General features: G+C 35.1%; 1 protein-coding gene across 19 annotated transcripts in view; it reads right to left on the bottom strand.

Annotated features, from left to right (window-relative positions):
• Window positions 1-19,201, bottom strand: part of LOC113118627 (GRAM domain-containing protein 1B-like) — a 133,988-nt gene that overhangs the window by 34,334 nt on the left and 80,453 nt on the right. Inside the window, exon 1 of one of the 19 annotated variants that reach the window (XM_026287953.1) lies at window positions 10,901-12,037. The exons of 17 other annotated variants lie outside the window; for them this stretch is intronic. In XM_026287953.1, the coding sequence (XP_026143738.1) occupies window positions 10,901-10,923 (23 nt within the window). In that variant the 5' untranslated portion in view covers window positions 10,924-12,037. Of the gene's footprint in view, window positions 1-1,992; window positions 2,083-10,900; window positions 12,038-19,201 lie in introns of those variants that run through there. One more of the 19 variants, XM_026287954.1, reaches the window with a different exon arrangement.

Genomic DNA, 19,201 nt, shown 5'->3' with positions numbered 1-19,201 from the left:
TACTATTATTTTTTTTAAGGAAAGAAGCAGTAACAAAACTAAATATGAATAAATCCCATTCAATTTCCAAAATTTGTCTATGCTTTCTTCCCCCAGTCATTCTTGATTACTGGATATAGTATGTACAATACATACACTATACTATACTATACTATATTATAATTGTACAAAATGTACCTAAAAAATGTTATTTATTTTTTTATTTTACAATTGTATATAGTTTAGGGGCCAATTCTTACTATTAACTAACTATCAATTACAATTTTTTTCCCTGAACTCCTAATTAGTAAGGTACAGCAGTCCTTAAGTTTAGGTATGGGGCAGGGATCTGAAATATGGTCATGGAGAATAACGCATTTATGTGCGCTTTAATAATCAGCTAATATGCTAGTAATATGCATGCTAATATGCTAATAATGAGAATTGTTCCTTAAACAAAAGTGTTATTTAGTTTTTCAGTTTTAGAAATCCCAATTTTAGGATCTCTTACTATTTCCAGGATTTTCATGACTGAGCGATCCCTATACGGTATTTTGAAGAACACTATGTCATTTAGAAGTTAGCAAAAAATTAAATTTATAAAATAAACAATACACTGATTTCATATAAACTTTCTATGGGACAAACAGGCACCTTTAAAAACAATGATGTCACTCTCGCTTTACTGTCAATGGACCCCAAAACTTTCTCTGAACTGTCCCGGGCCCAGACAAGAACGGTCCTGTCCAGTTTGCCATGAAAGGACTGTGGGCTGTTCCAGAAGGCTCTGTTTTCTCTGCAGGACTGGCTGAGCGTGAATAATGACCAACTGCCAGGATCCCTCTTACACACACACACACACACACACACACACCATGCTCTAAAGTCCGCTGAGAAAGGAAGCCAGTCAGGCTGCACCTTACACAAAACCGTTTTCTTAGCCCATTAGTAAACATGTTTCTTTTTTTCTTTTTTTCTCGGAAAAAGCAAAAAGTAAAAAAAAAAAAAAAAAAATATATATATATATGTATAATTGTTGTTTTTTAATCTTTTTCTTTTAAGAATGTTTACACCTTGTTATTGGAAAACAAGTCTGCATGCATGCATTTTACTCTCAAACAAACGCTCTCAGGTTTAACCATGAGACGGATCAGACCTCTGTCACTCAACCTGTCTGTCTGTCTGCTTCATGATGGAAATGAAAATAACACCTGCTGCTATTACACAGCTAAAAATACAGACCGAACAACTATAGCTCGGTTCATCTTAAATACACACTGAGGCAGTACTCAGTAAAAAAGCTAAATGATACATCATCTCACACAATTTACCCCTAAATGGTGTATATTACTGTAGTATTTTAAAAGTACATATTAGTACCTTTAGTTTTTTACATCTTAAGATAGCACCCAAGTGACTGCTTTACTCTGTATAAAACAATACATTAAATGTAATATAACCTTTCATTTATAAATTAAAAGATAACACATTAGATATATAGATAGATAGATCTTATTCAAGCCAGAAATACAAGTTAACATGACTGTAGCAAATTAAACACATTCATACCAACACCATTCATTTTCATATTAGAAGTGGCACTGCAAGGTACAGCTGCAGGTTGCTACTTTTTGTAAATAGATAACTACTAGTTCACTATATGTAAATTTGAATGAAAATGCAGTGATGCAGTAAACAGATGTGAGTGTTGATAGACAGATGGACACACACACACACACACACACAGTGTGGGGGTGACAGAAGCCATGTGCCGCACCCTATTCCTGCTGCCGAATCAAAACACACACACTTACACACACTCCCCCTCACGTTACACCACCAGACAGAGAGAGAGAGACAGGCGGACAAGTGACGGAAAGAACCCTGTCTGCATTAAGAGGCTTAGACGAGAGCGCGTCGCTCTGAACCCGAGGCAGCGATTATGTCGCCTCGACACTCACACACAACATAACCCATGCACAGAACAACACACACACGTCTGTCTGGACTAACCTGGCAGCCATTTATCACGCCTCCACCGCGCTCTACAGCACTTAGAGCCAAAGAGAGATGGATGGATGGAGAGACAGAAGATGGAGAAGACAGAGGCATTCCCAAACAGATGAAGACGACGGTACAGAGGAAGAGTGAGCGGCACTACAGAGCTGTCTGCAAGAGCCTCTCTCTCCTCATGCAGCTCTCTCTCTCTCTCTCTCTCTCTCTCTCTCATCTAAGAGATCAGGGCTCGGGAGACGCTACGTCTCACGCACCGTTTGGAGGGGGTGTCAAAGAACGACAACAGAGAGAGAGAGACTGAGAGGGAAGCTAGAGGAAGAGTAGGTGAGAAAATGATGGAGACAAAACCTAGTGTGCATGAGAGCCAGAGAGAGAGAGAGAGAGAGAGAGAGAGAGAGATGTTTGGTGTACAGAGCCGTTCTTTTTTTGCTGAAGGAAACAGATCTGACATCATTCACTTTCAGTTCACTTCACAGACCACAGGCACACATACAAACCCACACACAAACAGACACAAGTTCACAAAACACATGATGATGTTCAGCAGCATCTCTCTTGCATTTGAGTTTCGTATAATTCTCCTTTGTAACTGAATTATGTTTGAGTTTATAACAAATTAGAATGTTTAAGAAAAAAAAATATATATTTTTCTTTCTTTTGATTTTATGTTGGTTTCATGCAGTTTTGAAAAAAACGCTTGAAGTAACATTCAAGTAAGCAGTACTGTACTTTCTGATTAATTTAGTACATATAAGTGGACAAGGTAACAACTACAAATATCATCAGTTATCAAGCATTATGAGTATCAAGAATGTCCCTGGGGTTTTTATCACCTGACATGTGGTCCTGCACTAATATTGCTTTTTCATGTAAAGGTTCGATTGTTTTGTTGATGATAACAAAATAATTTATTACATGTTGGTTGTACCACACTGACATATGTACTGCATATACTTTAAAATAAAACTAATACTACTATACTACTATTACTATTAATTTTGTACAAGTGTTAATTTAAATTCATTTAGCAATGCATTTAATACAACTTCACCTTGTCAAAAATAGCATTTAGCATACTTTTTAAAAGTAGTTATTACAGAAATAATGTTCTTTTATATTCTTTACATAAGACAGACTTCACACATGTAATTGCACAGTATTTTATTCAATACACATGTGCACTTCTTTATTATTTAATTATTTATAAGGCCGATAAAGATACTTTTCAAGAATTACCTTTTAATATTCAATCTTTAACTTCAATATATATATATATATATTAGGGCCGGGACTCGATTAAAAAAATTAATCTAATTAATTAGAGGCTTTGTAATTAATTAATCGAAATTAATCGCATTTTAATCGCAGATAAATATTTGACCTAAGAACAGTGAGAAGTAATTTTTTTTTTTCACATGGATTTATAGTATACCGTTGAATAATGACTGAATACATAAGCTTAAGCAACAAAATATTGTTTATTTTTGTTCAACCAAGTCTAGCAGACCAGTGCAATTTTTGCCATGAAGTGTAGCAATAGCATATTTAGAAACAATTTAGAAATAGTACATTTCAGAAATTCAGGAAGCTTATAGGTGCTGGAACCTTCTGTAAAGTGTTTTTTAAGTAAAACACAATACTGTCAATTACATTCAGAACAATGGAAACACTGACTATTAGAAAACATCTCTCTGTTGCTTCAGAGGCCATAACATACTAAGTCCAACTCTCAATAACCTTGGCCAAAACAATAAAGAGTTCAACATAAACTGTTGCACCAACAAAATAATATATAGTTCAACATAAAGTGTAAAGTCCACGCTAGCTGCTATATGTTTTGCGTTGAGGTGATACTTGAGGCTCGATGTGTGCTGCGGTGATATGCGAACGCTAGTTGGTGCTCCAGTATAATCGGTCCCGCCGAAACTCATCCAGTGAGAAACGTTCCGCGGTGCAAAAATAAGTTATTAAAAATGCGGGAATTTTTTTCCTGTAATTAATTAATCTTAGTTAACACGTTATTTTTTGTGTAATTAATTAATCTCAATTAACGCGTTAAAGTCCTAACGTTTAAATAATATTAATACAAAATATAACACTTTACTTAAAGCCTTTATGTTTAATGCATTGTAAAAGTACAGTAGCTCTCAATTATCTCATTAATGATTGTAACAACAGTTAATACATAATAACACTTATTAATTAATTGTTACACTATGTATATGTTAATTATAAGAAATTTCTGCATCATACTATTAAGTAACCCTTTATAATGCATTATACTTAAAGGCTTTAAGTAAAGTGTTACCAAAATATTTCAGTTAAGAATCATATTTAACAAATTGATCCGAACACAAAAATAAGTTTTAATAGCCTGAAAAATTAAAATAATTAATTTTGCTCTTCATCAGGCTTGCTGTGGCCTTTTTTCAACCTTCAGAGCTTGAGCAAACCAGCATATTTCTGAGAAAGATCATATGATCATATAAATCACACAATCTGTTTTACTGGCTAGTTTTCATAGTGATCCGAGTAAATAAGTTCCAAAAGTTCAGTGTTTATTTATTATTTGGTAATAAAACACAAACTAACAAATAATTAAGTACAGACAGAGTAATCCCTTTATAAAAGCACATGGGACAACAGTGCTTCAATTTGTGGCCAATTATGCTGATGGTTAGTCATATTATGGTCTGTTTTACTTCGTTTACTTAAACGGCATGTTTTCAGTTTGTTCAGTGAGCAACACTGGAGCATTCCAGTAAGAACGTGCAAAACTAAAGAGGTGTGTGTGTGTGTGTGTGTGTGTGTGTGTGTGGGTTCTCCTACAGTAAGAGTGTTGAATCTGAAGCACAGAGAACAGTGTTCTGTCGCCAGCTGCTTTTGTTCTGTTTATAGCGTTTTCATGGCAACTTGGCCTTGGCAGGACTCGGCCGCGGCGGAAGTCACCGCTGATGGCTATTATCATGGAAGAGACATATCCATGGTGATAGCAGCAGCCATTCACATACAGACTGATGAAGAGCGACACAAACACCAACAGCCTCCAACACACACAGCACACACGTGCTTGCACAGCCCTGCACAAACACACTCACTAACACGACCGGTCTCAGACTGACATAAACGAAGCCTCCCACAGGGGGCGCTCCTCTGAAACAACACACTCGCCAGAGGAGGACCTCAGATCAAACATCACCATATTCAATCATTACCAGTTTCTATTGGAAACACTCTCTCATTTGAAAGAGACTGCTCAAAAACATATTTTAAATAATAAATATATAATAATGTGACCGTTCCCGTTGTTTGAATTTGGGTGATTTGTGACCTGCAGCTTCTCCTCAATCTGCAGTCCAATGCCTCCACCTGCCGCTGTGGTTCAGATGCTCCTTCAAAAGAGATTTCTAGTAGAGACTAAAAGAGCGCTTGGACTTGGGATATTGGGTTGTGTTTGGTTTGGTTTGTATTGTTTTTACATTGCTACATCAGCACATTACACCAGCAGGCAGACACCCCACTTTAAACACTGATGATGCTAACATTTTCAGAAATATTGTTATATTTTTTATTCATTATAGTGATTTACTTTTGAGCTTAATAAAGCCTTTTCCTATTGAGCCTTATGTTTGGGGTGAACCTCCTTTTGTTGCTTCCCTTCGAGCCAGGGGTTGTGACAATAATTATTGTAATGTTATGTGTTCATTACATTATTCATTATTATTTAACATTATATAATTCTGTGCATGCATTAAATTGATCAAAAGTGACAGTTCATATATTTGAAATATAAATGACTTTTAACATTATAAATGTCACAATGCATTTGAATTTCAAATAGATGATGATCTGTTGAACATTACAGTATATGAGGAAAAATGCATAATTTTCTAAAAAAAAAAAAAGTCTGAGTTGTGAGTTTATATCACGCAATTATGAGAAAAAAGTCAAAAATGTGAGATACAAATTTGCAATTTTAAAATTTTTATTCAGTGGCGGAAATGGGCTTCCATAGAAAGCAGTAATTTTTGTCTGCAAATTTTTACAGTTACTGTTTTTACTGTGTTTTGAGTCCAATATATGTAGCCTTGTAGAGCATAAGAAAGTTCCTTACAAACCCCAGACTGAATGGTACTCTGTGTGTGTGTGTGTGTGTGTGTGTACGAGTCATGTACATTTCAATGAACTGCCCTCATCTCATAAAACGAGAGTGAATCACTGCGAGTCTGCAAAGACAGCTTGTGTGTTCATATGTCCAAACAGGGACATTTCAGATGCCTTGTGCTACTGCCATTTATGAGCAAGGTCATTCCCACGGGACACGCAAAATACATCAATAACGCCAAGACAAGTGGACACCAATGGCAACACCACACAATCTCATTGGCTGGAGCAAAGCAGGACTCAGCACTGATGAGCTCACACAACACAACGCAATTTAATTCAGTCTAATAGCCAAGTGAATGGCACAGAGGAAACCAAATCTATCTTTGTGACAACTTGAAGCCATTGTGGCTCACTGGAGCTGCCAGCTGGGTTCAGTTACTGGTACAACAGGAAACTAGTAACGGTAACTAGTGGAAAATATCCTCCTGTTGATTAAACTAGAGTGATGTGTACAGAACATATATATCTATAGCACTGATTAAAAACATAGGAAGGAAGTGTGTTTAATTGCAATAAATGTGTATTGTAGTGTACTTCAAATCTTAAAAGTATGTTTTAAAAATGCCTTACTTGTACATAATATTAACAAAATAAAAGGCCATATAAGTGTACTTAAAGAGAGGCACTCTCATGACGTTCATGTCTCTTTCAAGTTCTCTAAAGAAAAAAATAACACTAATGTCAAATTAAAAGTTTTATTTAGTTTTACTTATTTTGATGTGTTGACTAACATGTAAAGTGCTTGCTAATAAGCATGTTATTTCATATTACTATTATAGTTCATATATTTTAAATGTTCTAAATTGCAACTTAATTTACAAATGTGCAATTACAAATATAATGCATGCATGCATGACACGTTTCTATAGAAATTACCTGAAAGTACATTTTAATTGACATAAATGTTCGTCAGTACATTTGGCAGTACTATTAAACCATATTTCAAAGACAATATTATGAATTTACATATAAGGATAAATCTAACTTAAGTGGGTCAGTCATAATTAAAACCAACCTCATTTAATATACAGTAAACATAATTTAGAATACATTACATTCACATTGAAGTACAGTATTTTTTTAAGTATATTAATTCTATTAATATGGGTAAAATATTCTAATGTGCACAATGGCTATTCTTATTATTATTACTGTGACCAGCATTAAGTAAAACTACATTATTATGAGTGACAGGTGAAATCTGGAAATTCTCTTGCTGACGGCAGACTTTGTGACGATTTTTGGCATGACTGGACTGATGCTGTCTTTTTTGCATTAAAGTGAGTTATAAATAGAATCCTGAGCCACTAGAAACAATGACTCATCCTAAAAACACAAACAAAAGGTGAAAAAAAAAAAAACAATACTATTTTAGTAACTGTATTCATATTTTGGAAGCCTTTATAAAATGGCTTTTCTCTCTCTCTATATATCTTTGGTACATGAAACATGGAAAATATAAAACAGTGATCTGTTTGGACACAAAAAGTGGCCTGACACATTTAAACTTTTGAATCCATGACAAAACAATGACCAAAGGAGAAGAGGTGCTAAAAAAGAAAAGAAAGAGGCGAGAGAGCATCTTGTTATGACCGGTCATTACACTGCATCGCTGCAGCTATTGACATGATGGACTGGTTTCTGATCGATCACAAGGCAGTGCTGTAAACAACGGTGACCTCATTAGTGCTCTAGGAGGCTAGTGTGATCTAACACGTCCCGTGGTGCAAGATTATGAAGCGTTAGCGCATTTCCTGCTACATTAATTCCCCAAAAAATAACACAACAAGTACACAATGGTGCAAAGTTCAGAGCAGAATGGAAAGGAGAAAGAAGCCACAATAAACACAAGTTGAATCAAGGTATTATGAACATCTGCAGTGTATTTAGTGCATATATTTACATATTTACTGTTTCAATGCAGATCATTATATTTCAGTCTTTTAAAGGCCTATGAAACAAACCCAATACAATGTGTGCTAATACAATTTATAACAATATTAATATATTTTGTTTTATTCAAATGGCCATTCACTACCATAGATATCACATGGCTTGCACTCGTTTGCTATTCATGTATTTTAAATGATGTTTGCCATTTATGTAAGCCTCTTAATATTTGGGACTACTAGCAAAGCACTTTTTTTTCTTTCATTATTAGTTTTCATTTAGCCAAAAACCAAAACATAATGTTTTAAATACTTATATAATCATTAAAACACAATAATTTATTAATACACACTAAATCATTTGCTGAGATTTTTGCGCATCATTATTTGTGACATGTCTACCCTTATTAGTGTGGATTTGTTATTGTTTAGCATTAAATATAACAAGTATATAATCATTTAAATTCTTAATAAAAGTAATAATATTATATATAATTGCAATAATAATTATTCTATCATTAGATTTAAATAATGTATACATATTATTTAACATGAAATAATTAAAAAACATCTGTGAGGATTGATAACAATGATGTAACTAAATAGACTGCAGATATAGACTAGGCTTGCCAGGGTAGCTAGTATATGACCAAATGTTCATTTATTGTTGAAAAAGTGTACATATAAATTGTTATTGACCATCTACACATCACATTAACTAATAACAAATGGATGAAGATTCCACTTTTATAAAAATATGAATCTCTGTACCCACTTCAGCAATGATACAGTATCATAGGGAACTTAATTATAGTTTACGATAAGATGTGTTTATTTAAATCAGTTAGTTTTTATGAATGCCTGTCGATCAGTCTGTAATAATGATAGCACATACCCTCAGACTCCATTGTGTGCTGCCCTATTTAAGAGCATGACAGAGCTGTCATTTAGACAGGAGGAATGAGGAAGGGAACAGCAGCGTCCCGAGGGAAATCAGAGGGATATAAAAATCTCCCAGTGCAGGTGACAGAGAAAGAACAAGAGAGGAAGAGAGAGCGAACACACTGCTTCAGTCAGAACATACGAGTCTGTGCTGTTTCCCAAAGAGCCAGAGATCTTCGGACCGGACAGAACCTGATAAAGTTCACAGACAATCAGTTTCAGCTCATCATCAATAATAAGAAGACAGAAGGTGCTCTACTTATGCCACAAGGAGCTCCGGAGAAGAAAAACGTTTACAGGTTATACTTAAAGGAATAGTAACAGCTTACTAGGAATCGTACGGGCATTCACCAGCAATGTGTATGCAATTATATTATCAAAGCACCCTATAGCTAATATGCATATATAAATTGAATAAATTCATTTACTCACATTTTTATTTACATAAACCATTAAAAACATGAAATTGTCCACTTGATTTAAATGCTTGGTTCACGCATGCACGTATCAGTGGCTCATCAGTCTTCAGTCCTCAGTTCAGTGACTGTTGGAGGATCTGGAGATCTTGATGAATCAGTCATCATAGGTTCAGATATCAAATCATTTGAAGTGACGGTCAGGCATCTGAAAGTGAATTTAATATATTTGTGCTGCTCGAGCCGTGACCTGTTTCAGATGCTTCAGTCGAAAAACAAAAAAACAAAGATTCGTACAAAGTGGATAGTTAAACACATTATTATTATTAATAAAATATTCAGTACTTCTCATGAGGTGAGTTTATCAGATATTAATGTTGTTGTTTAATAATAATGTTCCAAGCAATGGCACAAATATCTGCATTTTACAGCGGTTTGTGGTTTCCACTGTAGCTCATTTAACACAAATTTTAATATAAAATCATAACTTGAGATTTACTGTGAAACTTGAGGAGGTGAAGGGAATAGCTTGTTGTTCTCAGGATAGAAATCTGATATTTTTGCCAAGTATTTACTCAATTTGTTCTCATTAAATCCAACATTTAATCAAATAAGAAGTTGTGCAACAGATAATCTGGTCTTAAAGGAATCTCGCAAGAAACATTGGAAATTAAATTGCAATTTACAACTTCTGACTGCATACTCTGGTATTTTGGTAAATCTGAGCAGAGACGTACCGTAGTTGAGATTTCTAGAAGGATCTTTAGGTTGTTTTCCTCAAGAGAAAATGTCTATTTTTCTCTTGTTTTGTTCTCATTCAAAACCTAAAGTAATCTGGACTTGAAGGAATCTTATGAGAAATGTTGTAAATTAAACTGCAATCTATGACTTCTGATTGCAGACTTCTGAGCACAGCATGGGAAATTTTAAAACTTGGAAACAATCTGACATCTCTGCCTCCATTTGTTCTCCATTCAATATCACTACTGTCTAGGAGAAACTGAGAAAATCTCATTTCTAATATTTCCTTCTTATGTGCCGAAAAGAAAGACCCGAATGAGCTAAAGAGAGGAAAACTGTGAAAAGCACAGGCAGCAGTGCGAGAGGAAGTGGGCTGCACGTTGCCGCTGGTTTCTCCTCAGCACCGCACGCTGTGATTTGCGGCTATAAATATCCACCACATGACTGAGTCGCATTCATAAACACATGCACAGGACGGGAGGGGAGGAGAAAGAAAAGAGACAGACGCAGAGAGGGAGTTTAGGGCACAGGTGCATAAAAGAACAAAAGATTAGGAAAAAATGGAAAGGGAGTGGAATTTGGAGGAGCAGCGGAAGAATATAAAAAAGGAGGGCGGCATTGCAGTTGGCTGCATGCCATGACACGTGACGGCCGACACAGAGAGAGACGCGAGGAGACTTTACAAAATATCAGGTCCGGAGGCACAAAGTGTCGGAAAAACACTGAAGAAGCATTTAAACGCGTGCTTACCAGGCGAGTTTGAAGCCTCTCATTGGTGCGATGCTGAGAGCGTGTTTGGTACGGCGTCAGGCGGCTGCATGTTGGTGATGAGCAGCCGCTGAGGAGAGAAAGTGTCCCGCTGTGCCGTCCCATTCAGGTAGATGATGGTCTACGTACTCACTTGAACTAACTCGAATAAAAACAGAATATCTGACCATCCAGAGAATCCCTTATAATGCAGCCGGACTGGTCAGCTTGACCAAACACTACTGAACGTGCATGATGGAAAGAGACTTGCACGGTGTGAAGAAGTTGCGGTGCTTGTATGTATAAGCCCACTCGTGTGCACTCTCTCTCTCTCTCTCTTTCGTCCCCCGCTGCAGTTAAAAGCTGCAGTCTCTGAGCCGAGAGCCACACTGAGCATGCTCATCAGTCTTTCCTCTCCCTCCCTCGCTCTGTTTTTCTCAGATTGTTTGGTTAGCTGTGACTGTCTCCTCTGGTCAGGTCAGATGATGTGGGTTTATGTAGTTCTGGTCTGGGTCTGGGAGGTTATGAGGACCTGTTGCCCTCCCATCAGACACAGTTAAGTCTCCATCATCAGTGGCTGGAGATACCATACTGCTGATGCACACATACTGTGGCTCTTTAACAGTAAATTACTGTGACAATCCTGCAGTAAAAACCTTGGTTAAAGATAAGTTTCCTTACTCTATACAGTGCAAAACTGTAACAAATCTAATGGCACATTTCATTTTACAGTAAATTTAGGTTTTTAGTTAAAAATGGAAATTTATATATTCAGTGACAGCTCACATTTGATGGTTTTTCAATGAAATAACTATTTCTTGTTCATTTCTTCCCCTCTCATCAGTTATGTACATTAGGACTTTATGTAACATCTCATTAAAGTCAACATTTAATCAAATGAGAAGCTGTGCAACAGATAATCTGGACTTGTTAAAATCAATATGGTTAATTAATTTTTCTTGATTATTTTATTGCCATGTTTGTTTTCATGATAATGATTTGTGTTTATGTGTTTGTGTATCTTCCATGTATTAGTATCTATCTCAGCTTGTGGACAGCTATTTGTGATAAACTCTGGTTACTTTTTCTTTACCATCTTTGCTTTAATGGTGGTTAACGTAATAAAGAGATTTTAAGAAATGTACTACTAATGTTAATGCTATATGTGTTTTTTTTGTTTTTTTTTGTGAATTTAAGGTCAGTCTATACAAAACTTATTATTGACTTATTGTAATTATATATATAATATTGTTTTGTTTTTGCAGTAAAGTAATTTTTGTTATTTTATTTGCACTTTCCGACATACAGACATTGTATATACATATTAAGGTGATATTGCTAGCTATAAAATAACTAAAAAACATTTGTAAAATCATAAAATTATGATTTCATAAATAAGTGCAGTATTTGGAATTGCACATTTGACAGTAAAGCAATGAGCTTGATTTGGGATAAAAATTAAATCTGTAAAGAGTGTAAAAAAATAAATAAATGAAAAATGTTTGGGGTAAAATTTAAATAAACCGACAGCATTCTAATTAGAACTCTTATTTAAATTTACCAGTGTTCTTCCATACTATCCATATGGTTGAAGATCATAGCAACACAACTAACACTATAAAAAAATAAATATACAAAAAAAAAAAAAACAACAAAAAAATAAATTTGTTTCATTGTTTATACAACAACAACATATTTAAATACCCTGCAATTGTACTTTCAGGGCAAATTAGCATTAGAGCACAATTCCTTAAAAGCACAGATGGGTGTGTGTGTGATTTACTAACAATGCACACATTAAAGAACACAGACACAGCCAGATCATTTCCATAATGACCATCGCAATCTACACAGAGCAGGGCAAATTTCCACCTGCTTTAAGACATGCTTTTTATCTAATGCTAAAAAGTGGCGCAAGTACAAGTAATTTGATGAGCGCAAACCCTAAATAAATAGCATTGCGTGATTCACTTTAATATTCTCCTCCCATAATTTTTTTTGCATCTGAATGGCAAACTCCTACAAATGCATATTCAATAAGGTCAGGTGCAGAAACAACTGTCCACGCCTTTTCAGCACTAATTATATTTCATGTTTCTCTTAAGTGACATAACTTACAGCGAATAATCAAACATAGGTGGGAAACACTGAAGCCCTGTGTAAGTAGCTTAAATCCACTCATTTTTTATGGGTGCACATCTAAATGTAAGAGGAAAAGCAAAAGAGATGTGTGTTATGAAGTGAGAACACAGCAGCGCTCTGACCTATCATGCACACAGCAGCTGTTCATGCCACACGTCCACTAGAATCAACTACTTCAGGATCAACTACACATGGGTTGTCTGCACAGCCAGCTGACCAATTCATCTGAAGTAAACACTGTATAATAAGGCTGTCATGTCCACCTGACACTGATCAGACACATTTAAAAGAAATATATGGTCCCTAAACACAGTTTCAACGGCTAACAGGGGGATAAATCGACATATAAATAGGCTAAATAATGTGTAGCCTTTAACTCCACAAACTACGTTAGCCATCAGGATGAGCATTGTTTATAGGAGCAATTTGAAGGTTGACAGTAATTGCCTTGGAATTTATAACAGAAGACAGTGATTGTGTTACAAAACCATTGCTCTAATGGCTGCTGCAAAGAGAATGCATTTAGAGACTTTATCTCTGTAATGTTGCAAATGTTTTTCAGAAGGTTAATAGCACAACGAAACATGGACTATCTTTTGGTGATTCATAAAATATGATGTAAATCACAATTTTGACAATATTGATATTATTAATAATAATTATGTAAACAATAATTAAAACTAACTCATTCTCAATGCAGTGTCAACAAAATGTCTTAGTGTCTAAGCTACTGTTTTTCCTCCATCTGTTCTGTTATGGTTAACTTAAATAAAACCAGAATGATTTAAAATCGTTTTTGCTAACTAAAATAAATCTTGAAATGTTTTTAAAATGTTGCCTTGACAACTAACTGAAAATAAGTTAAGTATTAAAATTACTGAAACTAAAATAAAATAAATTAAAAATATATTATATATTACACTATATTTTGAAAAGGCAGCTAAACAAAAATCAAAAAGTCTAACATAAAATGACAAAAAACTAATATTAAAATAAAAAACTAATATATATATATATATATATATATATATATATATATATATATATATATATATATATATATATATATATATATATATATATATACAGATAACTAAAATAACACTGATTTACGTCAGTGACATTCCGAAATTTTCCATGTTGTGTATTTCACCGGGATGTGTGACAGATACAGACTCTGCTGGTGCTCGACGCAGATGCGCAGCTTGACGTTTGTGTTCATTACACAGAACTTAACACGTACTGCACAAGTCACACTCCTTCCTGGAAGATCCCCACAATTCTTGCACAAAACCCACACACTCATGAACACACTCACACACTCAAAAGTACACCTATAATGGCATTGCATAGACACCAACAGTAAAATGAGTCATGTGACAAACAATGAGTCATGTGACAAACAATGAGAATTCTGGGAAACTAGAGGGCTCTGAAAACAAACACGGCATGGGACACTCTAATGTCCACTGAAATTAGTAAGCTTTTCTTTTTTTTACTGTGGCCTCAAATAGATGTCTAAATTACTAAAATGTAAAAATGTAAAATATATATATATATATATATATATATATATATATATATATATATATATATATATATATATATATATATATATATATATATATATATATTTACATTGCTACAAACATACCCGTGCAACTTATGACGGTCCAGGGTCATATATAAAATGATTGTCACTAAAATTACATCGTACAGCCTTAAAGGGACATACAGTACATTTGTCCAAATTGGTAAATGACATCACATATCTCTTACCTACTGTATGAAAATAAGAATAATGAGTAGTCCACAGTGTGCTGCAGTATTGAGTGGTGTGGTGCTGATCGGACAGCTCCTCACTGCAGCACATACACATACTACAGTAATACTGCTCATCACACTGAGACTCACTGCTTACCTGCTTCTCAATCACTCATATATCACACCATTCCCTTGTTAACAAAATAAAAAATAAATAAAAATATAAGTAAATAAAATGTTCGAGTAAATAAAATAAAAATATAATAATTATTAAATACACAGCACACACATATTGGCTGAAATACTTCATTTGAAATTAGATGAGATATTCTATATTACTAAATGAATTGCATTCATAAAGGGCATTTCTCTCAGTTCAGCTTGGATGCATTTTTTATGTTGTTTGCAATGCAATCTTGGATTGCCCTCTACATTAAGCATACATGCTGCTTAAAGTTCGGCCAAAATGAGTTATCCCTGTTTCTGCTTCATTACTGTGTTAATGCAGTTTCAGAACTTAAACCTCTCTCATGCAGTTTAAGTGTTAACATGGACCAATTGATTATTTCACAGTATGCATAGGCATGTGACTCAGGTGATCCATAACAGCCCATAGGCAGGATCGCATCAGACCTCCACTTTCACTAAAGCCTCTCATATGAAAACTGTGATGTAAAACATTCAAGACAACAAGAATTTAGGGCACTTAAAAAAACTAAAAAATAGAAAAAATATATATATTGTGCAACTTCCACTCCCTCCCTCCCTCTCTCGCAGTCTCTTGTCCCGTAGCTCTCTCTTTTGGACACACCCTGCTTGTTTGAGGGAGCACTGTTTATTTTTAAAGCTGTATAGGTTGATCAGTGGCAGCCAATGAGAGCTGAGTATTTGCTGTCAGCTGACCGGGTGACTGTCACACCAGTTCAGTGTCAGTGTGAGCGGCATGCTGTAAAACACACACACACACACACACACACACACAAACTGCTCTATTTCTCTCTCTAATGCTTATGGAAAATCCCCGTGTGGAAGTGTGTACACAGCTGAGTGGGCTGAAGGTGAATTAACAACAACAATATTTATTATTCTGCTAAACGGCCAATCAGTGGCAGCACTCATTAACACATTCTGACCACATAAGGCACAAGATCGGAGAGCAGATTTGTGAAAGAGCAATGTGAGAACGACGGGCCGGACGAGAAAAAGATGAGGCGTGTGAAGTGTCTGTGGCCTTTTGAGCAGCTGTGTCTGTGTGACATTTCTACATCAGTAAGAGCTCCAGCGACAGACTCCATGAACTACATGCACTACGACCACAATTCATTCTAGCTTGTGATAAGTGTTTTATATATACATATACACACACACACACACACACACACACATACTTTTGATCAGTTTGATCCAAATCTTACTGACATTCAAGTTTTAGATAGATTATATTTGTGGTCATCACTGAAAGTTAATCAGTTCAACACTATTAATTCAATAACAGTTAAATACTGTAGCATGGTAGCAAGTCTAAAAATGACTGATTTGTGTGTTTTATTGTTAATACAGAGTTGTAATACTTGTGCATCTCTAAACTACAGTAACACAGAGCAAACAACCCATTTTCCCATTTTCCTTTCGCAGCTTCATATGCTATTTGTTTCCAGACATACTGCATTTTAAATCTCAGTCATCTGACTGCACTTGTGTGTGAATCAGCCTCCTCCTCCTCCTCCTCTTCCTCGCCTTCTCATGTCAGTGATCTCCTCCTCTCACCATTGTCTACATAACATGTCACATTCATTTACATTCACAAGGTTAAATTGACTGCTGTATAGAAACAACAGCTTGTGAAAGAGGCTTGCTTCCTGCTTTCACACTCACACACAAAAGACTGAATTCAACAAGTAACAGCTAGTATATAAGCGCTGTATAAAAGCCAGCCCAAGCTCTGTTGGTGCCCTAGGTGAGATTTTAGATATTGCAGATTTTTCAAAACTTTATTATAATAAAACATAACATAATACTGATTAAAAGTAATTAAAGGTAGTTCATCTAATTAGCATAGCCATAACTTTCATTTTAATTATGTGCATACATACAGTGGAAAATGACATCCTTAAACTTAATTATTGCATTGTAGGAATGCTAGATTATAGTCTTATTCAAAAGACATTTAGACACTTTTTGGTGAATTAAAAGCAAGCAGTAATGAAACTGGTATGAAAAACAACATGACAGAAGCTTACATTTATTTTAAAGAAATAAAGTAAAATTAAATAAGCAGTTAACTCAAGCAAGAACGTTCCACGTGTCAGTTTTGCTAGTTCAGATGATCTAAAAAGGCTATTTCAAAATACTACATAAACGTTACGGGCTAATACACAGTCAAATGATTTTTATCTCTATATTTATATTTTTCTGCTCCTCTTCTTTGTGTCGTTTCCTGCATGGTGCCCCTTGATAATTTTCTTTCATTTTTCTTTTCCAATTTTTCTTTTATTATTTTTTTACTTTAAAAGCACATAAATGGCAAAACTATTTTAAATGCCTGTGCCATGCATAATGAATGCGTTATGATGAAGTATTATATGTCATGACACAGAAAGTGTTTAAATTAGTCCTACATGACATATTGTCAAATCTTATTATTTTTCGTTGATGCCAAATTTGATTTATTCTAAATTTATTTTAACCAGTTTGATGATAGATCAGTACTAAAATTATGTTAACAGTAAGCAATTATTTTGCTTAATATATGGGTGTAGGGCGAATATGGTCACAAGAGGGCGCACTTCCGAGGCCCCCCAGTCATTTTGTGCCAGAAACTCAAAAGCAAATAGCTTAAATACAAAGGAAGAAAGAGAAAGAATGACCGTGATGATTCAGTTTCTCAATTTATTTCCCATTAATAAATTCTAAGCCCTTTTATAAGTAATAAAACATTCACATTTCTTTCTGTCAGTTAAAAAAATATCTATGGCATTCAAATAAGTGAGAGACCATATATGAGTCTTGTTTCTTGACAGGATGGAGTTTCCATAGAGACTAATGGGCCCTGAAAGCACTGGAGTCCCAGGCCCCATCACAGCCACTTCAAGGCCTCACGCAGGGGCCGATTAAATCATGACAGCAAACCACAGTGTGTGGTGAGAGGCTGTTCTGAGCTGGCTTTAGTCACTCACTCATCAGCATAATGCACACACACACACACACACACACACACACACACACACACACTGGAGGACCTGTGACGTTGTGTTTCCTGTGATTATATCATGTGCAACAGGTACATCATGTTCCTGAGTCTGTGTGGCACAAGTGTGTGTCTGAACTGACCAAACTGCACTGAATGAGAGTGGTCAATCATGCAGAACGGCCCTCTGGTGGAGCAGCTGGCTAACAAAAGAAATGTGAACTCAAAGAAAGATACATAAATAAATATAAATATAGTTTTGCATGCTAACAAGTCAAACATTTTGTGTGCTGTAGTTAAGGTGCAGTTATATGGTTTTTATCATTAAATAAAACCCCCATCTATTTATTTATTTATTAGCAGGGACTATGGTTAATACCATAAGCTGATACAGCTACATGAATGAATGAATTAATAAAAAATAAAATAAAAATAATAATAATAATAAACAATCCAAAGATAATGCTAAAAATGAATAAATGGATGCAAGCTAATGCTAAAATGTATATACATATGTATATTTATAATTTCTTTAATAATGAATTAATTCAATGACTGTTTGACATATTTAATGATTTAATTAAATATTCACAAATCTAATGTTCATTTGGAATAGATAAGTCATTTGGTCCTACACATATTTTAAATTGCTTCTATACAAACAAACAGGAATAAAAAAATAAAAATAAAAATAAAAGTGTTCAATTATTTGATTCTATATATAATATATTTTTTAAACATATTGAATCAAAATTCACTATAATTTTCAATACATAAAATGTTTATTATCTGTTGAAGACTGTTAGGAATGATCCTGGGGGGACATACATTTGAAAAAGGTTGTAGCAACGTTCTGTAGGTTTACAAGGTAGGTTTACAAAAAAATTAAATAAAAAATAAATTAAAAAAAAGGGGGTAGTCGTGGCCTAATGGTTAGAGAGTTGGACTCACAATCGAAAGGTTGTGAGTTTGAGTCCCGTGCCGGCAGAAATTGTGGTAGGGGGGAGTGCATGTACAGTTCTCTCTCCACCTTCAATACCACGACTGAGGTGCCCTTGAGCAAGGCACCAAACCCCCAACTGCTCCCCGGGCGCCGCATCATAAATGGCTGCCCACTGCTCTGGGTGTGTGTTCACAGTGTGTGTGTGTGTGTGTGTGTGTGTGTGTGTGTGTGTGTGTGTGTGTGTTCACTGCTCTGTGTGTGTGTGCAC

Source organism: Carassius auratus, chromosome 18, assembly GCF_003368295.1.
Source record: "Carassius auratus strain Wakin chromosome 18, ASM336829v1, whole genome shotgun sequence".
Taxonomy (NCBI): domain Eukaryota; kingdom Metazoa; phylum Chordata; class Actinopteri; order Cypriniformes; family Cyprinidae; genus Carassius; species Carassius auratus.
Note: the sequence above shows the minus strand (reverse complement) of the source record. Positions and strands in the feature narration are given on the sequence as shown.